Source organism: Orycteropus afer, unplaced genomic scaffold (genome assembly GCF_000298275.1).
Source record: "Orycteropus afer afer isolate SDZICR_OR568_19922 unplaced genomic scaffold, OryAfe1.0 scaffold00149, whole genome shotgun sequence".
NCBI classification, from domain to species: Eukaryota; Metazoa; Chordata; class Mammalia; order Tubulidentata; family Orycteropodidae; genus Orycteropus; species Orycteropus afer.
This window is the reverse complement of record NW_006921736.1, coordinates 3959456-3984853: the sequence shown is the minus strand read 5'-3', so window position 1 is coordinate 3984853 and position 25398 is coordinate 3959456. Positions and strand designations below refer to the sequence as shown.

The 25398-nt window shown below is 39.0% G+C and overlaps 1 protein-coding gene across 1 annotated transcript in view; it reads left to right on the top strand.

The window, feature by feature from the left end:
• The window catches only part of FRMD4B (FERM domain containing 4B), a 294915-nt gene extending 270657 nt beyond the window's left edge, over positions 1-24258 (top strand). The window contains 9 exon segments of the mRNA XM_007946064.2: positions 662-795; positions 891-1010; positions 2415-2643; positions 6053-6109; positions 7633-7780; positions 9560-9679; positions 10764-11575; positions 16796-16928; positions 24138-24258. Coding sequence (XP_007944255.2) covers positions 662-795; positions 891-1010; positions 2415-2643; positions 6053-6109; positions 7633-7780; positions 9560-9679; positions 10764-11575; positions 16796-16928; positions 24138-24258 — 1874 coding nt within the window.
• Positions 24259-25398: the final 1140 nt, after the last annotated feature.

The window sequence follows — 25398 nt, the reverse complement described above, 5'->3', positions numbered from 1 at the left end:
TCCTAGAGGCAGTGTGAGAGGGTGTTTGTTCCCTACCCCTCTTCCATCACCTTCCTCGTCTTTTTTTTTTGGTACAGGTAATTATATAATTATATGTGTAATATATATAAAGTGCCATACAAACATGACTACAAGCTGCCTGCCCCTCAAAATGTGATTTCTGCTTCCAAGTCCTCCCTCTGAAGAAGTTCTAGACTCTCTTATCACTAAGAATATGTAACTTTACTGAAATGAATTTTCCCATCCAAATCCCATTGTCAGTTTGTGAATCTGGTGTGTAACTTTGCTTGGCATAAAACATTCCATTGCCTTGCTTACTTTCTAAAAGAATATTTTTTACAGTTATCTCAAGGAATATCTTACCTTTTCTTCTGCTCATAAAAAAAATGAAACTTTATCTGAAACATTAAACATTTTATCACTGCTTCCAAAAAGACCAACCCAAAATGCAAAAGGCACATTTTATTACCAGGCTCTGTTTGATGCCCAGAAGCATGAGAAAATGTTCTCCAATTTCCTTTTATTATGTTCAGAAACAAGGAGAGAAGAAATAAACCACTATTTAATAGTAGAATTGGCTTAAATATCCTTTGTCCTTTAAAAAGGAAGGAAACATGCCTTGTATAAACCTTCCTTACTCCCTTCCCTACCCCACCCTCAGGTTCTCAAGACTCAGAGGTTAGTGAGGAGCAAAAGAGAGAGAAAATCCTTGAACTCAAGAAGAAGGAAAAGCTGTTGCAAGAAAAACTCCTGAAAAAAGTCGAGGAGCTTAAGAAGATCTGTTTGCGGGAGGCTGTGAGTGTCTTCTGGTCTTTTTGGGTTCTTCAGGTTATGTTTGACAATTCAAGCTAATAACAATTATCCACTCTCAATTCTGTCCTGTTTCACAGGAGCTCACTGGCAAAATGCCAAAGGAATATCCACTGAGTGTAGGTGAGAAGCCACCTCAGGTCAGAAGGCGTGTAGGTACCACGTTCAAATTAGATGACAACTTGCTGCCAAGTGAAGAGGTATGAGCCCCAGCTCTGAGTGTTTCTATTAATAACGAGACAAAAAACTATAGTTGAGTGTGGTTGACATGTTCCTTTGGTTTTTGAGTCACTGCTGTACATTTTAACCTCAAAGTCAAAATAGATAGCTTGGACCAAAGTGACCTCTTTCTTTCATGTACACATCAATCAAAACTGACTTATTTTCTCACTTCTTTACTTCCCAAATGGAGCTCTTGTGGTGTTGTGGTTAAAACATTCAGCTGCTAACCTAAAGCTTGGTTTGAACCCACCAGCCACTACATGGGAGAAAGATGAGACACTGTGCTTCCATAAAGATTTACAGCCTTGGAACCCTGTGGGGCAGTTCTACTCTGTGCTGTAGAGTCTCTGAGTCAGAATCAACTCGATGGTAGTGAGTTTGTGTACCCAAAACACGGAGAACATTAAATAATCACTGAATCTTTTCAAATTGAGAAACTGTATTATAAGCATTAAGAACTTCAGCATTGAGCTCTTCTACTGCAAACTAAGTAGCCTTTGGCAAGTAGCTTGCCCTCTGTAAAGGCTGATTTCTCAAGGCTCAGTTTCCTCATGTGTAAAATGGGATAATGACCAACTTCCTTCTGAGGGATGCTGTGAGTATTAAATGAGATAATACACATGAGATATAGCACACAGCTATAATAACATTAAAAGATTTGCCAGTCACTGTTGTCCATTTTTATGTCATTAAACCATATGGCCCTACCCATGTTTCTTTTAGAAAATTTAGCAATCTTGGCTTTAGACAACAATAGCTGTTTCCATTAGTAATCCCCTGACTTTTGCTATTTATTGAGTGTTCACTGTGTACCCAGCTCTAGCTAAGCAGTGTACATGCAGTCTCATTTAAGCTTCACTACACTCTTATAAGTGAATATTATCTCTCTTTTACGAATGAAAAATAAAACCTGAGGCATTAAAAATTAAGCAATATGCCCAGGTCCACACAACCAGGAACCTTCAGAAATAAGAATCAAGCTGAAATTTATCTGTCTCTAACGTTATGTGTATGAATATAACACTCTGCATCCATGAGTCTTGGGTTAAAAATCTCTTCTTGAGAAAGATGATCTTCACCTAACCAAGCAAATGAAGGAAAGGCCATCTCCTTCCTTGAAAAAGGAAGAGGCTTGGACTAATGAAAAGCTCAAGTAAGATGAACAAGGGATATCTGTTCTGCTAGGAAAGTGTATAAGGAAATCTATGATGCCTGTGCAAGAAAGCTAAGATTTTATTTTCAAAGAGTATCTTACTCAAGAACGTACCTGAAATTGGATTTTATTCAGTACATCTGACAATGACTGTATATGTTCACAAAATTAAAACACCATTATATACATACATATATATATATATATATATATATATATACACACACAGGATCCTGCTTTGCAAGAGCTGGAGAGCAATTTCCTAATACAGCAAAAGCTAGTTGAAGCTTCAAAGAAACTTGCCAATGAGCCAGACCTTTGTAAAACTGTGAAGAAAAAACGAAAGCAAGACTACACAGATGCAGTGAAAAAGCTTCAAGAGATTGAAAATGCAATAAATGAATACCGAATTAGATGTGGGAAGAAACCCAGCCAGAAGGCAACCGTTATTTTACCAGGTTAGTCATATGTAAGGGTTTTTGAATCATGCAGTCAGTACTTTTGATGGTTGTGTGGCATTTCTAAGCCAGTTTATTTGGTGGTGGACAGGACAGAAGAAAGAACAAAATCACAAGTAAATTTCTTAGGGTAAAAATGATTTGGAATTTCAGTCTTACAAGTTTGTAAGCTTGACTTTCAGTAATGTTCTCTCTACTGAAATGCTATACTATTGTATTGCTTTACCTTTTGGGATCAAAGTACTCACAGAAATACTAGTTCATAGTAAGACAGACTTAATTGGCTTGATGTTTTTGCATGAAATACATTTGTCCACTCAGGGTATTAAGAGAGCTATGCCCTATCTAGTAATTTCTGAAAGGTTTTTAGATTTCTAATATGGCAGACCATGTGTTTTCTTAAGACCCTAACCATAGATGTGTGGATATAGAGAAGCACTTTTAGAATTATTACTATTATTAGAAGTTATTTAAAGATTCTGGAAAATATTCATATATACTGTTAAATGCTGAAAGGCAGGATGCAAAGTTACAGCACAGCTCTGGTGGCATAGTGCCTAAGGCATTTGACTGCTAACCAGAAGGCTGGCAGTTCAAACTCACCAGCCACTCCTTAGAAGGAAGATTGGGCAATCTACTTTCATAGAAATACTGCCTCAGAAACCCAAGGAGGGGTTGCTATGAGTCGGATCCAACTCAACGGCAGTGAGTTTTGTTTTTTGTTTTGTTTTGATCCTAACTTTGTGGAACATGCACATGCAAAGACTGATTGGGAAATATTTTTAAATATTAGTAGTGGAATTTCAAGTGATTCAATTTTCTTCTTAGTAATCCTGCATTTTGCTAATTCTCCATAATATGTGTCTATTACTTTCATATTCAGAAGTAAAAGGTAATCTAAGAAATCTCATTTAGATAGATTTCAAGTCCAATTGGCCTTAACATTTATTAGCATCGTTTTCAGCCATGTTTATGGGCTGAAATGTGATTGTATTTCTTTGATTTCATGGCTACTTTTTCATATTTTAACATCTGTGAAATTGAGATATTTCTTTATAGTAGAAGTTGTCTTATAGTTATAATCAGCAGTATCTTGTTTTACTGGGACATGAAATAATTAACATTTTGCTACCAGTGGCATCTTATATTTGATGAAATAGGGTAACAGGGTTTAAAGTATACTCAAGTCTTGAGTGTACTTTATAAATCAACGATACAGCATTTGAAAAGACATGAGCCCAGAAGTAATAGTCAACTATAGCTGGAGAATTCAGGTGGATTTGGCTCTGAATGAGAGATCCGTTTGGCCCTGGCAGTAGTTGATCCTCAGTGATGGGTGTTTAGCAGTACACTTCTCTTTCATGGTCATTTGTTGTGGCCTGTCCATCCCCAAATTGTGCAAGATTCAAGTGTTGTTCTTCATAGTGACTGACATTTGGGTGGCAGATGGTATCAGTGGTTGAGTATATATTGGATAGATTTTGTATGTGTGTGTGTGTGTGTGTGTGTGCCTGACAGCTGACTGTGCTGGTACCTCACTGCCAAGGTCTACCATGTGTCTAAATTAAGAGATAGCCTGCCTGACTCTAATAGAGATTAACATTTGAGATTAGATAGGGCGATCCCTTCATGACTGTGAAGCTTACATTAAGGTGTCCTCTTTGCTTATAGCATTGCCAGTACACTCGACACTGATTATGGAATGATTTGCCAAAGCAGATCAACACATCTGAGATGTCTCTCTTCATTATTTAACATTTGATAGGTACCAGTAATATTCAGAGCACTAGGGGTGTTTCTGACCAGCACAGTTCTTTCACACTGTGTAAAGATAATAAAAGTAATATGTGTACCTAACAATTCTTGAGCATTTGTCATGTGCCAGGAGCTGGGCTAAGGGCTTTCCATTCATAACTTCATTGAATGCTCACCTCACCACTGTGCAGTCTTATAGTTATCCCCATTTTAGTTGAGCCAAATGATGCTTAGAGAGATTAAGTGATTTTACACAAGGTCTCACAGTGGATAAATGGCAAAATCACAATCTGAACCTGTCTGTCTAATTACATTCTCAACTAGAGACAATCTTGCCCCTCTCCCCTAGAAACATATATTGTATAGAGACACTTTTGGTTGTCGCAGATACCTAGTGGATGAGGCTGGAGGTGCTGCTAAACATCCTAGTATGCCCAGGAGAGCCCCTCCCAGCAAAGAGTTATCCAGTCCAAATGTCAAATGTGCCACTGTTGAGAAGCCCTGGTTGGATTCAGAAGAGCTCTGGTGGCATAGTGCCTAAGGCACTTGACTGCTAACCAGAAGGCTGGTGGTTCAAACCCACCAACCACTCTTCAGAAGGAAGGTTGGGCAATCTACTTCTGTAGTGATACTGCCTCGGAAACCCAAGGAGAGGTCACTATGAGTCAGACATGACTCAACAGCACATAACAACAACATAATCTAGTAAGAAAAGGCTCTTTTCTTCAGGGAGAGGTGAAAAAATAAGTTGTACTAACAGTAGATGCTCAAAATGAGACATCAAGTGTATTTTATGTACTATTTAACGTTTATGATAAAAATGGCATTTCTCTTTCTAGTTTGTTGGTTGTAAGCACTTATTAAAGAGGGTAAAGTTTGTGTCCAGTGTAGAAGCTTGGCTGAAGACTTATTTAAAATCTAAACTTCCTTAAAGTCAGTTCCATTTTAAGAAATAATCAAGCGTAAGATCCCAGATAGAGTGGGAAAACAATGTGGAACAAAACTCAAAATCATTAAAAAAAAAAAAAAAAAGACCAGGCTTGCTGATCTGATAGAGCCTGTTGAGACCTCTGAGACTAGGGCCCCTAGCTACCCTTCAGGTCTGGAACTGAACTCACTCCTGTGGCTTCCAGCCAAACAGTAGACAGGCATATAGGGTAAACATTTACATCAAGTAGATACACTCCTTGGAGCAATCAATCATGGGAGAACAGAAGGGCAGTGTTTGTGTAGGGTGATAGCTCAGGGGCGGGAGTACATGGGAGGGAAGGACACAGGGAAGAGGTTAACAGAAGGGAGGAAGTGGGAAGAGAGCTGTTACATTATGGGGAATTACAGTCAATGTCATGAAACAAAATGTGTATGAACTGCTGTATGGAAAATGAATTTGCTCTGTAAACTTTCACCCAAATCACAATAAAAATTTAAAAAGACAAAAAGAATCCTTTGTAATACTTGGACAGTAGGTGAAATGTGCATATCTTCAGTAGTGGGTGAATCAATTTCTTCCAATAGCTAATTATTCTTAATGTCCTATAATTACTGACATTTATCTAATTAAAAGCAAAATACACTCCATTGAGAATTGCTTTGTTAACTTGAGATGGGTATATGCATGCACAGTCATACTAAAGATGGTTATTTTTATTCACAGAAGATATAATCCCATCAGAGAGTAGCTCCTTGTCTGACACTACCACCTATGATGATCGTAAGTGGCTCTTCCTTTTTCATTTGAAAAATGTTACATACTCTGAAATACTGAGGATTTTTTTGTTAAGTAAAGTCTACTTGTTACTCTTTTTGGAAAAGTAGAAGACACTAATATTTATGCAAAATGGTTGCAAAAGGAGGTATTATAATTGACCTCTGTTCAGGTTAACTCAGCATTAACAATCAGAACCATACAAATCACATGATTTTGGAGAATTAGAATACTATGACATGAGCGAGTCTCTCAACAGGGATTTGTAAGTCTCTGTAGGATTTTTTTTTTTTTAATCTTTTAGTCTGAGATAATTATAGACTCACAAGAAGATGCATGCAAAGTACATAGTCCTTTACACAGCTTCCCCAATGGTGACATCATATATATTTAGAGCATAGTATCAATACCAAGAAATTATAATGTGGACTTCGATCTTCACTGTATTCTGCATAAGTGGGAGTTGTCTTTTGTTTTTGTCTTTATTTTTCTTAAAAAGAAAACACGTTCCAGAAATTGAGTTACATGTCCTTTTGTCCATTTTATCAAGTAGGCCATACCTACTGATTACCTGTTTATTCAGTACCTTTCATGATAAAATGGATGTCATACCAGGTGTAGAGTATTTCCTTTTAGTCCTTTGTGCTTAAGCAGATGAGTGTTCTATGTGTCAAATGTGATTTGTAGTTTTTTGAAGAGCTCAGGGAAGTCACAAACCCCACCCCCCACCTCCACCAGTTTATCCCCTTCCCTTATGTTTCATGGTGCACAAAATACCATTTCAGAATTCTTCCTTCTAGCTAAGAATTCTTGCCAATCCTCTTTGAAAATGCAAATATCAGTAAGAGACATAAGAAGTCTCTAATAAGTTAGCATCAATTGATTTCTAGTTTCAGCACTTTGAGTGACAAGATGAACCTTGGTTAGCCAAAGAGGCCTAAGAACTTTAAAAGTAAAGGTAAACAAAAGTAACCTAGGCCACATTTTCAGGCTAGCTTTTTTTTGACTTTATGCACTGGGATTTTCTTAAAAGATAACTTCAGAAAAAGTTGACTGTCACCCTTCTACCTAAGTGACACCGTTGCTCAGAGTGGCATCTCTTGAATTGGCAGAAGTTAAATCATGTCCCCTGGAGAGAATCAAGTAATTTCTTTTTTTCTAATGTGTTGTTGTTGTTGTTATGTGTCGTCAAGTCGGACTCATAGCGACCCCTCCGTGGGTTTCCGAGGCAGTATCCCTACGGAAGTAGATTGCCCCATCTTCCTTCCGAGGAATGGCTGGTGGGTTTGAACCGCCAGCCTTCTGATTAGCAGTCAAGTGCCTTAGGCACTATGCTACCAGAGATCCTTTTTTCTAATGTATAAAACATAAAAATTAATTTCCTAAAAGCCAGCTATATATCATCATTGGAACAAAACTTCCTTCACTAGATCTTTAGATTTCTTTTTTGAGATGTTGGCAAGATATTTATTTACTTCTTTGGTTTCCTATTTAACCTGTTTATTCATTCATTTATTTACTTTTTATAGCCAATGACTCCTTTACTCTAGCTGGGCAGCGATCAAGTTCAGTCCCTCATTCTCCAAGAATTCTTCCCCCCAAGTCTCTTGGTATTGAGCGAATCCACTTCAGAAAGTCGTCCATCAATGAACAGTTTGTGGATACCAGGCAGTCCAGGTGAGAAGGCTACATACACCATCAGTCAGGCTCATGCCTGAAAGTTATGAAATCTTTTCTCTAAAATGGTTCACAATACTTTCTAATTATCTATCCTTTCAGAAGGTATTATCTTGCTTATTTTACTTACGAGCAAACTGAAGCATAAAAACTCAAGTTGTTGACAGCTAATGGATGTTTTATTTAAGAGATCCTTTGAAGAACATTAGAGTATTTCCTTGTTTTAAAGTCCGTTTGATTTATGTTAGGTTTTTAGTATAAGGACATTCAGTATAGTCAAGATTTGGGTTTAGCATCCAAAATTCATCTTCATAATCCATGCTATAAGGAATCTGTCATTAAATATTAATGACATTAAATATTACTCTGTTAAACCAAAAGGAGCTCTGATATAGTGCCTAAGGCATTGACTGCTGAATGGCAGTGCGTTTAGTTTTGTTTTTTGGTTTTGTTAAACCAAGTGACAGGAATGACTTGTGTTTGTTTTTTAAAACTCTTTATTGTGATTTGTGTAAAAGTTTACAGAGCAAATTGGTTTTCCAGTCAGTAATTCATACATGTTTTGATTTGTGACATTGATTACAGTCCTCACAATTAAACAGCACCCTTCCCACTTCCTCCTTGTTTTCCATGTCCCTTTGTCCTTCTTTCCTATCCCTTCTGTCTTCTGAGATTTATCCCTGGGCAAATGCTGCCCTTTTGATCTTGTATGGTTAGTTGTTCTAAGGAATGCATACTTCCCCCGTGTTATTGTTAACCTTATGGGCCTGTCTCTTGTCTGGCTGAAAGTGGAGCCACAGGGCTGAGCTCAGTTCCAGGCAGGACTAACTTCTGACCTGACACATAAACATGGATTTAAATTTTTTCTTGAACTATAATATGGATAATACATCCTTTTCCCCAGATGTCTCAGATGAGCAGTACAAAGTGACTTAAGGGTGTCACCCTCTGGCCCAAACCAAACCAAACTCACTGCGATCGAGTAAATTCAGACTCATAGTGACCCCCCTTTGGGTTTCCAAGGTGGTAAATCTTTACAGAAGTAGATTGCCCAGTCTTCTTTTCATGAAGTGGCTGGTGGGTCTGAACTGCCAGCCTTCTGGTTAGCAATCAAATGCCTTAGGCACTATGCCACCAGAGCTCCTTCCCTCTAGACCAGGGGTCTGCAAACAATGGCTGGTGGGCCATATTTGTCCCACCACCTGTTTTTATATGACACATCAGCTAAAAATGGCTTTTATATTTTTTCAGTAGTTGGGAAAAAATCAAAAGAAATATCATATGGCATGTGAAAATTGCATAAAATTTGAATTTCAGTGTCCATACACAAAGTTTCCTTGGAGAATAACCATACCCGTTCATTTATATATTGTCTATAGCTGCTTTTGCTCTTCATCGGCAGAGTTGTGTAGTTAGAACAGAGACCTCTTAGCCCCCAAGGCTGGAAAATATGGACCATCTGGCCCCTGATAGAAAAAGCTTGCTGATTCCTGCTCCAGTTGTTTACAGTCTACTATATTCAGTCAAAAGAATACATTCTTTTTCAAAAAGTCTTTTCTTCCCTTCATATTTATGACTCAGAGAGTCAGACGACATGTACTTCTCCTAAAACTCATCTAGGACCTACTCAGATACTAAACCATAAGGAGATCCTTCCCGTTTTTTCTCTTTATACTCCCTTTCCTTCAGTTTCTAGTAAGTTTCATATCAGTTTATGATGAGTTTGCCAAAGATGTTGGGAAGTCCATTGTTTCCTGAATTCTTTCTTCATCTTCACAGAGAAATGCTGTCAACACACAGCAGCCCTTACAAAACTCTAGAGAGGCGGCCACAGGGAGGACGAAGCATGCCCACCACACCAGTTCTTACTCGCAATGCCTACAGTAGCAGCCACTTGGAGTAAGAGTGCTTCATTCCAGTTGTCTTGGCTTTGTTGATTTTTGGTTTGAGGTGTTGTTTTACTTTGTTGTGTTTTTTTAATCACGTTACGTGACTTTTCTGTACTTAGACCCTATTTTACAGATCTACATTTTCTGCTAATTCAGTTTCAAATACGTTGGCAAAGAAAATGTAGTCAATTTCTTTGAGTATATGTTGGGTTATTGTATTTAATTTCCCTACCAAGACACTACTGTTCTCATCTTAGGAAAAGGTAAAATTTGTTATTCGATGGTGTTGAGGAGGACAATGATAATAGCACATTTTGAAGTATCTAGTGAATAATGCACTGTATTACTTAGTTCCCACAAGAAAATTATTGTGAGGTAGATATTAGATACTATTATCTTCCTCATTTTACAAAGGTGGGAGTGAGACTCACAGATACATGTCTTGGTCAAGCTCAGATAGCTGGACAGTGGGCCATGACTCAACATAGATATCACTGACTTAGGAGCCCAGGCCTCTTCCACTGTGCAATGCTGCCTCCACCCTATTCTAATCAATACCAGTGTACTTACTGTTGGAAGAGAAAACCCTCCAGAGCTATGTGGGTTTTGCTCAGGCTTTGATGTAGATTGTGCATTATCAGTTTATCTCCTCTACTCTCAAGAAAGGATTTGAACTGCACAGTTGACAGAACCTGGTTCTTCTCTCATTTTGATTATATGGAACTTAGGAGTCCCTGGGTGGTCCAAACTGTTAAAACAGTTGACTGCTAGCCAAAAGGCTGGCAGTTTAAACCCACCTAGAGGTTCCTTGGAACACAGGCCTGGTAATCTTCTTCTGCCTTGGAAACCCTGTGGAGCAGTCTACTCTGCACACGTAGCGTCACCATGAGTCAGAATCACCTTGACGGCAGCTAACAACAACATTGAATTCAAATGTGCAAATTGATTCTGTTGTGCAGTTTAGCTTTGGAAATTTTAAAAACTGTGTTGCAATTCACAAGCCATTAAGACATTTAGTATAGTGTTCCTTCTCCTTATATCAGTCCTCTTTGGTGCCTTTTTGGTTTATACGTTTCCCTTCCTCCCCTTTTTAGACCTGAATCTTCATCTCAGCACTGCCGCCATCGTAGTGGAAGCCTTGAGTCCCAGTCCCACCTGCTCTCTGAGATGGACAGCGAAAAGCCATTTTTCTCCCTCTCCAAATCCCAAAGAAGCAGCAGCACTGAAATCCTCGATGATGGGTCTTCCTACACCAGTCAGTCGAGCACGGAATATTACTGCGTGACGCCAGTTGCTGGCCCGTATTACACTACTCAGACTCTGGACACTCGGTCCAGGGGTCGGAGGAGGTCAAAGAAGCAGAATGTTTCTACTTCCAATTCCGGAAGCATGCCCAACCTAGCACAGAAGGATAGCCTGAGGAATGGCGTCTACGCGAAGAGTCAGGAACAACCCTCTTCCAGTTACTATATTGCAGGATATACACCATATGCAGAGTGTGATCTCTATTACAGTGGTGGCTATGTCTATGAAAATGACACTGAAGGACAGTACAGTGTCAATCCTTCCTACCGGTCCTCAGCCCACTATGGATATGACCACCAAAGGGACTACAGTAGATCCTTTCACGAAGACAAGATGGACCGGGTGCCCCATAACCCATATGCAACTCTCCGGCTGCCAAGGAAGGCGGCTGCTAAATCAGAGCACATCACCAAAAATATCCACAAGGCCTTAGTCGCAGAGCACCTGCGTGGCTGGTACCAGCGGGCTTCTGGGCAAAAGGATCAGGGCCACAGCCCGCAGACTAGCTTTGACTCAGACAGGGGATCACAGAGATGCCTGGGGTTTGCTGGGCTACAAGTACCTTGTTCACCAAGCAGTCGGGCATCATCCTACTCTTCAGGTAAGAATATGGCGGAGGTACATGATAACAAAAACCCAAACCAGTTGGTGTCACATGCACTTCAACTTGTGGCAACCCCATGTGTGTTAGAGTAGAACTATGCACTATAGGGTTTTCAGTGGCTGGGTTTTTGGAAATAAGATTTCCAGCCCTATCTTTCCAGGTACCTATGAGTATACTCAAACTTCCAACCTTTCAGTTAGCAGCTGTGTTCATTAATCATTTGTACCACCCAGGTATTCTGAAGGCACATGACACCTGCATTTAATTTACCTCTTATCCCCATCCACCTCAGACCAGTCTGTTCAAGGATCACAAAACCAGTGCCCAAGTCATGGGGGTTGTAGCAATTCAGTGAAGTAACAATAAGAATCATCACCTTGAAAACTGAGTTCATCTCTCCAGCTTCCCAAAGAACACAGTATACAGGAGTCCGATGAATCAAGTTTTAGATTCAAATCCAACAAACGTTTATTGAATGCCTCCTCCATTTGCCATTCTTTGGGGGCCTTCATACAGTTTATCTTTTCCTGGCCTTAAGTTGACAGCCACATCTCTTGAATGTATTCAGGTCCCTGAGATTTGATGTTTTAAAGGAATAGAGTAAACCTTCCAGGCAAGCAGAAAACTTCAGAATGATATATCCATCCCTAATTACCACCAGGAATTTGATCATCTAAAGGTAGTCTGTTTTGAATGCTCAAGTACCAGCGTAAGGCTTGTATTAATTCTAATAGGAGCTGGTGTTGATTAAGCACTGTTCCTGGCACTAAGTACTTTGCATGTCTTAGTTCAGTAATCCCATATAGTTTCCTCTATGGTTGATTTAGGGAGCTCTGGTGGCATAGTGCCTAAGGCATTGATTGCTGACCAGAAGGCTAGTGGTTCAAACCCACTAGCCACTCCTTGGAAGGAAGGTTGGGCAAACTACTTGCATAGTGATACTGCCTTGGAAACCCAAGGAGGGGTTACTGTGAGTCGGCTTCGACTCAACAGCAGTGACTTTGGTTTTTTGGTTTTATGGTTGATTTAAGGAATTTTTTTAACTTTAATTAGAAGAGATGTTGCCTTTATGCATTGACTTTGGCCTCTAACTCCATGAACATTTGTGGAAGACTTCTTGCGTATCCCAGCTGTGCTGAGTAATTAGAAAAATGGGAATGGAGGAGGTCTGCCTGGCTGTTAATTTGTTCAGCAAACAAGCAGACACTTCCATGATGCTGAGGAGCAAGTGTTGAACCAGTTCCCATCCTCAGTGAACACACAGTATAGTTGGAAGCCAGAGGGATATATGAAAATTAAGTGATTTTAAACCTCTAAGAAATGAATGAAGTCCCTGGTACTGCAAACCATTAACATGCTTGGCTGCTAATTGAAAGGCTGGAGTTTCAAGAACACCAAGAGGTGCCTCAAAAGAAAGGGCTGAAACCTTTAGAAAACCCTGTGGAGCACATTTCTACTCTGACATACACAGAGCCACCGTGAGTCAGCATCAACAGCAATTGGTTTTAAGAAATGAATGGATAAAAACCTGAGGGTAATGAATCTTGGCCCCTCTCTTAAGCATAGTACCTTAGTAAGACTCAATACAGGTATTCCAGAATCCTAGTATAATCATCAGTAAAAACTGTACCTTTAAAAGTTTCATAAGTTTGTTGACAAGAGGCATTTCCATGGAGATTTCGGTTTGGGTTCAAGTGCTCTTCTATTTGTGCAGGACTTTGAACTTCCGCTTTCCCATCTATTACAACATCTAATAGGCTCCTGTAGTTATTTCTCATTCTTTATGTCTCGGACCTAGAGAACACCTTTCCTCCCTCTAAACTTCAGGGCGTTGCATGAGAAACTTTCAGAAGTCAAACCTGGCCAGAATGGCACAAGGCAAGAACCAAACAAAGAAGGCTGGGATTCATTCATGTCAGTAGTCATCAGGGCACATGGCTAGGGTAACGCTTCTTTCAACACTAACCCAGGGAAAAGCAGGTGTAACCCAGGAAGCTCAGCATTCCTGGCAATTGACTTAGTATCTGGGGCAAAGGTGAGAATTAACCTCCTGGTTCATCTGGTATGTATGAGCCTTGCTGATACTGGCAGGATTTGGTCCCACAAACTAAAAAGCATGACTTTTTAAGGGAGTAGGGAGATAGGGATAAAATCAGTGCCACCAGAATTTTATTTTGGAATTTTCTTCCTTTCTGTCCACATTTTTGTAGGTCCAGAAATACATTACAACAGACAGGTATCATTCTTATGGGGAGATAAGTTTTCAATCATTTGCCAAATGAGTCAGGGATTTTGTGGTCCCTTTCATCTTTCTTGGTGACTCACTTTTAATAGTAATGGCAGCAACCATTTATTGGCAGCTTACTGTGTGCCACACAGTGCACTCAACACTTTATATGTTTTATCACACTCTGTTTTGGCAACAGTTCTGTAAGGTGGATGCTGTTGTTATGTTTATTATTATCCTAATTCTGCAGCCAGAGACTCAGCCGTGGTTCAGTGGTTGAGTTCTTTCCTTCCATGTGGTAGAACCAGGTTTAATTTCTGACTAGCGCACCTCATGTCTATCAGTGGAGGCTTGCATATTGCTGTGATGATGGACAGGTTTCAGCAGAGCTTCCAGACTAAGATAGATTAGGAGGAAAGGCCTGGTGATCTACTTCCAAAACTCAGCCACTGGAAACCCTGTGGATCACAGTGGTTCAGTCCTGTTGTGCACAGGATTGCCATGAGTCATAGGCTGACTCAAAAGTAACTCACAAAAACAAATTTTACAGCCACCACTACTCCCACTTAGAGCATTTAAGTGGTCCTGGCCACGCCCCACTGCTAATAAGGGGTGGGGTAGTAGAATTCTTCCCAGTGCTATCTCACATCTTAATCACCAAGCCCCACAGCCTTTGACTTAGACTGAGGAAAAGTTCTTACAAGCTCAAAGTGAGACTATTACATCTGTCAATCAGAATTTCTTGGCATCCAGGACCGTGGAAGAGTTCTGAAATGTGTTTGCCCCGCTCTGGTCCCAGGTGCTTTGTGGGTAAGAGAAGGGGAACAGGTTGGTAGCTGGGAGCAGAAAATAGAGAAGAGCAGGAAGGAACCATGAGCAGTGCTGGTTTTTTGAGTCTTGCGTGACTATGGCATTGTGGTCACCTATGCATGCTAGGCATGGAGCAGAACTGGTTTTATGGAGAGGACAGCAGGCACCCAGTAAGGAGGCGTTCATTAGGCTTTGCCCTAAAATTATACCCTTGTCTTATTCCAGTTCAGTCCCTCTAACTACAGTACAAAATCTTCCCTAATCCTTCTCATACTAGTTTCCACTCTACCTACATTCTACCCCACACGCCTTTTTTTTTTTTTTTAAGGCAAAAATTATCTTGATCCTATTAGTAGCCACTGCAGATTTTGGCTGAGGAGCACTCAAGTATCAATAAGTCACATGATGGAATGATTTTCTTCCAAAGATTCCTGATAAATTCAAAACACATTGCCATATCTTTATGACTGACAGCTCGTATGTCCAGCTACTATAGCCTTAGTGGGAAGGTTTTCTCAATATATGAAGGTGTTTTTTTTTTTTTTTTGTTTTTTTTTTTTTTTTTTTTTTTTAATAACAATTATATTGAGATACATTCCACATTGGTTTGTCTCTTGAGTTATTTTAATAGTTACCATTTATTGAGTACTTACTCTGTACCAGGCACAGTGCTAAAGATTTTTGTCCATTACCTTATTTAATCCTGGTGTCAGCCCTATTGTTGTTGTTGTTGTTTGCCATCAAGTCAATTCCAACTCCTGGTGACCTTACAGGAAAGAGTAGAACTGCACCATAAGGTTTCCTAGGTTGTCATGTTTATGGGACCAGATCACCAGGCCTTTTCTCCTAAGGAACCCCTCGTGGGTTCAAACTACCAACCTTTCAGTTAGCAGCCAAGTGCTTAACCATTGCACCACGAGGGCTTTTTATATCAGCCCTGTTGCTGTTAAGTGCTGTCAAGTTGGTCCTGACAGCAACCCTTTGTACAACAGAATGAGACACTGCCCAGCGCTACACTATCCTCCCAATTATTGCTATGCTTAAGCCCGTTGTTGTAGCCTCCGTGTCTATCCATCTCATTGAGGGTCTTCTTCTTTTTCATTGACTCTGCTTTACCAAGCATGATATCCTTCTCCTGGGACTGGTCCCTCCTGACAATATGACCAAAGTACAAGAGACAAAAGTCTCACCATCCTCCCTTCTAAGGAGCATTCAGGCTATACTTCTTCCGAGAGAGACTTATGCCATCTTCTAGCAGCCCATGGTACATTCAATATTCTTTGCCAACACCACAATTCAAATGCATCAATTTGTCTGTTGTTGTTGTTATGTGCCGTCGAGTCGGACCCGACTCATAGTGACCCCTCCTTGGGTTTCCGAGGCAGTATCACTACGGAAGTAGATTGCCCAACCTTCCTTCCGAGGAGTGGCTGGTGGGTTTGAACCACCAGCCTTCTGGTTAGCAGTCAAGTGCCTTAGGCACTAAGTTACCAGAGTCTGTAGTCTTCCTTATTCGTTGTCCAGTTTTCACATGCATCTGAGGCTATTGAAAATACTATGGTTTGGGTCAGGCACACCTTAGCCTTCAAAGTGACATCTTTGCTTTTTAGCACTTTAAAGAAATCTTTTGCAACAGATTTGCCCGATGCAATGTGTCATTTTATTTCTTGACTGCTGCTCCCATGAGCATTGATTATGGTTCTAAGTAATATGAAATCTTTGAGAACTTCACTCTTTCCTCCTTTTATTATGATTTTGCTTATTGGTCCAGTTGTGAGAATTTTTATTTTCTTTGTTGAGGCGTAATCCATATTGAAGATTGGAGTCTTTGATCTTCATCAGTAAGTGCTTCAAGACCTTTTTGGTTTCAGCAAGCAAGGTTGTGTCATCTCCATATCACAGGTTGTTTAATATCAGCCCTAAACAGGATATATTTATGTTTTTTTCCCCACTTTACAGATGAAGAAACTGCAGCTTAAAGTGGATAAGCTGTTTACGGATGGTCACACGGCCGTTAAGTGACCAAATTGGAATAGGAGCCCAGTTGATTCAAATCCCTGGCTTTTAATTGCTAGTCTATATAGTATTGATATCATGGATAATAATATACATCTAAATGACCTAATTTTTTTTTCCACTTTGAATATTTCTAATAATTTTCTCTCCCTTTTCATCTCTAGTGTCTTCTACAAATGCTTCTGGGAACTGGAGAACCCAGATAACTGTTGGGCTGTCTGACTATGAGACTCCAGCACATTCTCCTTACACCAGCTGCTACGGCAATATGTACAATCTTTTGCCCTCTCCAAGCAGGTGAGGAAGCAATGCTCTAGAATTCTAGCAGCCTGGCCCCTGTTCAAAAGAATTCAGGGCTCTGATTTTACCTTGTGAGCACTAAGTAATCCAGGTCAGGGTTTGGCAAATTACAGGCTAGATCCAGCTATCACCTGCTTTTGTAAATAAAGTACTGTTGGAACACAGCCATGCTCATTCATTTATATATTATTTATGGCTGCTTTTGCATTTACAAGGGCAGAGCTGAGTAGTGACAGAGACCATATGGCCTGCAAAGCCATAAAATACTTACTGTCTGGCCCTTTAAGAAAAAGTTTGCTGACTCCTGATCTAGTTTAAAATTGACACTGTTCTTAGAGTTACATATTAATATCTGAGTCTGAAGGTTTTGGGGTTTTTTTAAATTTATTGTAATACTTGAAGCTGTATTATTGATATGTCTATTTTAGTCTCTCTTGGAACCTGGCAGGAAAAAAATTGTTTGGCTAGAGGTGAATACAAACTATCTCTACTCCAGAAAAGGCTGTTCATACCAAGATTCCTAGTAGACAGTTGGTGGGCTTGATATCAAACATTTGCTATCTTTTTGTATATGAGCCTGTGTTCTTTAAACCAGCCTGTGTTCTTGAAGAAGCAACAGACGCACCCAGCTGTTCTATCCATCTGGAAAAGTAGTTTTTTCTTTGGTAAACATTTAGAGGAAATATACAAGAACAATTTGTTAAAATGTGATTTACAAATTTTTTATTGTTTTTGGCAAACTCAAATTACTTGTTTCTCAGTTCTCTTTATGCACTGGAGTTAAGTTTGAAGATGTCATTCCTCCCCATAATTTTCTCACAATATATAATCCACACTCATGGTGCCAAGAAGTAGAATATTTTCTGTTTTTTTTCAGATAATTTCATTTTGCTTTCTTTAAATCAGACTGCTTCAGGCATAGGAGACTCATACAGACTGTAATGTCGAAAGATGTCTTTACTGGTGAATTGGAGAGGTTAGCTTTTTAAAGCACTTGGTTTTATAAGCAAATTGGAGATTTTCAACCCCAAAAGCTTCCACATTTAGCAGGAGTTTTTCTTGGCTTGAAATATTAGGCCAATTGTCTCAACTCAACAAAAGGTGTCTAAAAATAGAATTTTAATGAAAATATACCTCAGAAGCTTGGGCTTCTGTAAATAATGCTTGAAAATGAGTAGGAGTAAACACCAAAGTGCCTTTGGCCCCAAGTCAGTGCAGAACATTTTCAGTTTAGTTCAAATCATTTTGTATAATACTTTTGCACATAATTTTCACATTTGCATAATTTTGACTTTTCTTTTTGTTTAGTTAGTAATGATAAAAAACATTCAGTGCATACAACAATTCTAGTATCTTTTAACATCAGTTTCACTGAACTCAGGAAGTGCTAAACATTTTTAGAGAAAATCTGTTTTACCAAGCGTATCCATTTATTTCTGCCAATCCACGATGGCTTGATAGCAGAGGCTGATGTCAGAGAGCATAATGTACAGGAAATTAGAAGTTATTTAAAGATCTCTATTGTCTATATGTGTCTATATGCCTAATATGAGCTCATTGTGGAAAATACAGGGATTAATAAGTAGGAAATAATTTACCCATAATTTCATTATCCAGAGACAGCAGCTATTAACATTTTGGCACTTTCCCTCCATTTTTCAGTTTCCATTTTTAACATGGGCATAATGATAACTGCATATATAATTTTACACCTTTTTACATTGTATATGAAATTCTGTAACCAAAGTTTTTTTATTCAACATTATACCATAAACATGTTCCCATGTTCTTGACAAACTCTGATCGCTATGTTATATGACCAATATGATGTTCCACTCAATAAATACACTGTTTATTTAACCAAACCCACTGCTATTGGGTAGATTCCGACTTAACTGTTCCCCCTTTTTTGAACATCTGTGTGTTCTTCAGGCTTTTTTTTTCTTCTTTTGTTTTTATTAACATTTTTGTGCAAACTACTTGTCTGAATTTCAGTAGTACAATTAATGGATTAAATTGAGAAGTATATTTTTTTAAGCTCTTGCTTTCCAGAGCTTTCCTGTTTACCATCCTAACCACTGGGTTACAGGAGTGCTTATTTCCATTTGTTGCTTAAGTTTTCTTTATTATTATTATTATATAGTCTGATCGATTTAACTTGACCTATTAACATGGTAAGTGTGATAACAACCATTTATAAAGTTTAAGAATTTTCTCTATAATAGCATAAATAAATTTTTATAAAACATGATTTTTAAAGTAAGAGAGAAATTGGATTTCAAAAACAAAGTTGAAAAACCTTAGAACTGCCTGTGGGTTTGAAATGCTTAGTAACGTATCATTTATTTTTTGAATGAATGAAGTACCTGTTATTTGAAGATCTTTTTCCCCAGAGTATCCAGATACTTAAATATTACAGAAAGCTACATATATTTACCAATAAAAATTCTTTCCCTAACGTGATTTTGCATAACTGTCGGGGGCATACACATCCCAAAACTAAAAATGTTGAAGTCTCATAATGCTACCTAGTATACACTACCGTCAAATTCCTGAGTCAACTGCTGCAAACAATGTTTTAAAGTAACTTTTTCTTTCACTTCCTGTTTTCCACTTCCCTTCCTGTTCTTTATCTAACTCTACCTACTACTAGGCAAAACCAAGGGATACTGTCCCGGAGAATGGTTGTGTCTCCAGAGATGAGATCAGTTTTCCATTCTCTTTTACTAAGTGTAGCCAGCTGTAGTAAGTACAGTCATTCACATATGTGTGTTGCTTCTTGCATAGCAGGAGTTTTGCTTGCTTTGGCTGATGTGTGAAGTTATGAAAGCTGACTTTGTTTTTATTTTAGACGAAAATACTAAATACCTGGATTTGCAAAGTATTTATTCCTGCTCTTCTTCAAAAGGCTTTTTATCATCTTTACTAAAAGATACAGAAATTCTAAATTTTTGGAAAATCTACTAACAATCTAACCTGTTTTAATCTATTATAAGTTTTGCCTATTGGAATGGTTTCTATAATAAGATGCTCTCATTGGATGTACCACCCAAATAATGCCTATTGTTTCTAAATGTGATGCTGTTTGCTCAGTCATTCCCAGTGTACACATGACTTATACACCCTAAATGTAAAATATACCCCAAGGTGCCCCTGACCCCTCCTCTAAAAATATTCTTTTGTCTCTGAGGTAAATATCTAATATATTCCTTAATTTGAAGAATACTTAAAATGTACCATCAGAGTAGTCTTTTTAAAAAGTTAAAAATATGACTTACAAAAATAGGAAATAGTCTTGGGTCAAAGATTTATTTAACCAATTAATGGGGGAACTAGCAGAATGATAACTCGTGTGTCAGTTTGTCATACTGTGGTGTCTTGTGTATTGCTGTGAGGCTGGAGGCTATGCCACCGGTATTTCAAATACCAACAAGGTACCATGGTGGGCAGGTTTCAGCAGAGATTGCAGACTAAGACAGACTCGGAGGGAGGAGGGGGCCCTCCATTTCTCAAAGAATTGGCCAGGGAAAACCTTATGAATAGCTGTGAAACACTGTCTGATATATTACTGGAAAACTTTATGAGTAGCCCTGAAACATTGTCTGAGATAGTGCCAGAAGATGAGCCCCTCAGGTCAGAAACCACTCAATAACCACTGGAAGAGCTGCCTCCAGAGTAGGTTCGCCCTTAATGATGAGGATGGAATACAGCTTTCTGGACCTCCATTTGCTAATGTGGTGTGACTCAAAATGGGAAGAAACAGCTGCAGACATCCGTTAATAATCGGAACATGGAATGTACGAAGTATGAATCTAGGAAAATTGAAAGTTGTCAAAAATGAAATGGAACACATAAAGTTCGATATCCTAGGCATTAGTGAGCTAAAATGGACTGGTTTGGGCCATTTTGAATCAGACAACCATACGATCTACTATCAATAATAAATACTACAATGACAAATTGAAGAGCAATGGCGTGTTATTCATCATCACAAAGATTGCTTCAAGATCTATCCTGAAGTACAGTGCCTACTAGGATGACAGTTAATAGTTGTTGTTGTTGTTGTTATGTGCCGTCAAGTCGGCCCCGACTCATAGCGACCCCTCCTTGGGTTTCCGAGGCAGTATCACTACGGAAGTAGGATTGCCCAACCTTCCTTCCGAGGAGTGGCTGGTGGGTTTGAACCGCCAGCCTTCTGGTTAGCAGTCAAGTGCTTTAGCCACTATGCTACCAGAGTACTACTCAAATTTACACACCAGCCACCAAAGCCAAAGACAAGAAAATTGAAGATTTTTACCAACTTCTGCAGTCTGAAATGGACCAAACATGCAGTCAAGATGTGTTGATTATTACTGGTGATTGGAATGCACAAGTTAGAAACAAAGAAGAATCACCAATAGTTGGGAGATATGGCCTTGGTGACAGAAATAACACTGGATATTGCATGATAGAATTTTGTAAGACCAATCATTTATTCATTGCAAATACCTGTTTTTAACAACATAAATGGCATCCATATACATGGACTTCACTAGATGGAATACACAGGAATCAGATCGACTACATCTGTGGCAAGAGTGATGAAGAAACTCAATATCTTCAGACAAAACAAGGCCAGGAGCTGACTGTGGAACAGACCATTAACTGCTCATATGCAAGTTCAAGTTGAAACTGAAGACAATTAAGAGAAGTCCACAAGAGCCAAAATAGGACCTTGGTTATATCCATCCTGGATTCAGAGACCATCTAAAGAATAGATCTGATGCATTGAACAACAATAACTGAAAACCAGAGGAATTGTGGGATGACATCAAGAACATCATCTATGAAGAAAGCAAAAGGTCATTAAAAAAACAGGAAAGGAAGAAAAGACCAAAATGGATGCCAAAAGAGACTCTGAAACTTGCCCTTGAGCGGAGAGTAGCTAAATGGAAGAAATGACATGATAAAAGAGCTGAACAGAAGATTTCAAAGAGCAGCTCAAGCAGACAAATCCAATTACTATAATGAAATGTGCAGAGACCTGGAGTTAGAAAACCAAAAGGGAAGAATATGCTCAAATTTATCAAGCTGAAGGAACTGAGGAAAAAATTCAAGCCTTGAGTTACATTATTGAAAGATTCTATGGGCAAAATACTGAATGATGCAGGAAACATCAAAAGAAGATGGAAGGAATACACAGAGTCACTGTACCAAAAAGAACTGGTTGATGTTCATCCATTTCAGGAGGTAGCATATGATCAAGAACCAATGGTACTGAAGGAAGAAGTCGAAGCTGGACTTAAGGAGTTGGCAAAGAACAAGGCTCCAAGAATTGATGGAATATCCATTGAGCTTTTTCAACAAGTGGATGCCCCACTGGAGGCACTCACTCATCTAAGCCAAGAAGGTTGAAGACAGCTACCTGGCCAGCTGACTGGATGAGATCCATATTTGTACTCATTTTGAAGAAAGGTGATCCAGCCAGAATGTGGAAATTATCTAACAATATCATTAATATCAGACACAAGTAAAATTTTGCTGAAGATAATTCAGAAACAGTTGCAACAATACAGTGACAGAGAAATGCCAGAAATTCAAGCTGGACTCAGAAGAGGTTGTGGAATGAAGGATATCATTACTGATGTCAGATGGGTCTTGGCTGAAAACAAAAAGATGTTTACTTGTGCTTTATTGACTATGAAAAAGCATTCGATTGTGTGGATCATAACAAATTGTAGATAACATTGAGAAGAATGGGAATTCCAGAACACTTAATTCTACTTATGAGGAACCTGTACATAGACCAGGAGGCTATTGTTTGAACAGAACAAGGGGACACTGCATGGTTTAAAATAAGAAAGGGAATTTATCAGGGTTGTATCCTTTCACCATAATTATTCAATTTGTATGCTGAGCAAATAATCCAAGAAGCTAGACTATATGAAGAAAAACATGGCATCAGAACTGAAGGAAGACTCATTAACAACCTGCAATATGCAGGCGACACAACTTTTCTTGCTGAAAGTGAAGATGGCTTGAAGCACTTACTGATGAAGATTAAAGACTACAGTCTGCAATATGGATTACACTGCAACTTAAAACAAAAATCCTCACAACTGGACCAATAAGAAGCATCACAATAAATGGAGAAAAGATGGAAGTTGTCAAAGATTCCGTATTACTTGGGTCCACAATCAACACCAATGGAAGCAGCAGTCAAGACATCAGATGGCATATTGCACTAGGCAAATCTGCTGCAAAAGACCCCTTTAAAGTGCGAGACAGCAAAAATGTGTCTTTGAAGACTAAGGTACACCTAACTCAAGCCATGGTATTTTCAGTCGCCTCATATGCATGTGAAAGCTGGTCAGTAAACAAGGAAGACCAAAGAAGAGTTGATGCTTTTGAGTTGTGGTGCTGGCGAAGAATGCTGAAGGTACCAGACTGGCAGAAGAAAGAACAAATCTGCCCTGGAAAAGTGCAGCCAGAATGTTCTTGGAAGCGAAAATGCCTAGACTCCATCTGACCTACTTTGGTCATGTTGTCAGAATGGACCATTCCCTGGAGAAGGATATCATGCTTAGTATAGTGGAGGGTCAACAAAAATGGGGAAGGCCTCAGTTGACACAGTGGCTACAGTGATGGGCTCAGGTATGTCAAGGATTGTGAGACTGGCACAGGGCTGGGCAGTGTTTCAATCTGTTTTACATAGGGTCTCTATGAGTTGGAGCCAACTTGACAGCACCTAACAACAGCAGGAACAGCAGAATGTTAACAGTGGTTCAAGGAGAATTCACAAAACTGAATTAGACACAGTGGAAGAGAATGCTGGAATAAGATTAATAAATTAGCTACAAATTTAGTTAATATCCTACAGGACAATAAAACTGTAAACTAAGCTTTTTCTATGAAACAGAAGTTATTTGAGTTTTTTCTACACAAAACTCTGCAAATTAACATGTAACTTCACAAAATCTGGATTCTAGTCAATGGTAAACAGTAGTAAAACAAAGGTATATCTCCCTAGAGAATTAAATAATCCTTGCATGGATCCATCAGACAATGCTCCAATATTGCATTGAAAGGATGCACAATCATCTTTTGCCTTATTTCCAGGTTTTGGATAATTTTATGTAACAGTGCTTTCTACTAACATCTTTGAGTGTAGTAGACTCAGGGAACAAAAATGACAATAGGAGTAACTTTTCTGGTTTCCTTTAACAGACCGTACACAGAGACCAGTCAACTGGACAGTGCAGATGGAAACCGGCTGGCGGACGGCCTGGAGAGCAGAGAGCAGAGGCTCTTTTGGCATGAAGATTCAAAGCCTGGAACATTAGTCTGAATTGCAGTTGGACCTCTTGACCAAGCAGTGCGTTCTGACACTAGTGTGCCTTGCAAAACGTGTTCATCTTCCCAGAAGGCTGTTGCAATCAAAGGTTGAAGACTTAAATTGCCCTGGAAGTGAGTCCCACATGAATAGGAAACCCCTAAAGATGACTTGGCTTTCAAACTTGTGACATTAACCTAACAGAGGAAGGTCTGACCATACCTGGAACCACTATCAAGAGAGGACTCAGCTTGAAGCCTTTATCGATAGCAAGCACTTTTTAAGAGAATAAAAGTTGTTGAAGGCAAACCTCAAAACTGTGAAAAGTGCAGTCAGGGTCTCCAGTAGGAAAGAAGGAAAGGGGAAATTTCAGAGCACAATTCAGAATAATGAGAGAAGGGAAACCAGAAATTCCTTACTCACTGCTCATTGTTACAAAGTTTGTGAATTTGTGAGCTGACAAACAACATGCTATTTCTACACAGACATGGACACTTAGACAGTATTGGAAAATTACTTGAAGAGAGAGGCTGGATTTTCATGAAGTTCCGAATGAGTGTAAATGTTTTTAGGATATTATAAAGAGTGATGTTTTTCATAAGCACCATAAAATGGGTTCTGGCAAGACTTATTGCTGTAGCATCTTGTGATGAAACTTTTGTAGTAGCAGATTGGGGAAAATGAAGTAGTCCACTGAATAACTGACAAACCCTGCCTGGAGAACTTTCTAAGGTACAATGCCGTTGAGCTCCTTTTTTCTTTCCACACTGATTGCATAATGAACTATTATTATTTAGGCTGGTAACTCTCCCACTTGGCTGTCATTTGAAATGGCAGACTTCATGCGGAAAATTTTTATAATGATGAGTTTGAAAAGGTATTTTAAGGTGATACAGAAAGAACCCAGAAACAACAAAAGCCACATTATTTTTGATGAATTGTGTGCCTTAAAATGGTGACCATTAGAAAAGTAAACTTATTGTCTGGGTTCTACAGTTCTAAGTCACCAAATGACAAAAACAAGATTAGTCATTAAAAAAAATAAATAAATACTGCAAGCTGCAGTAGACTTAATTATGAGGCTAAAACTACCTCATACATTCTTTGGAGGAACTAATTAGCTATGGTTTACTGGAAGATTTTTTTTTAAACAAA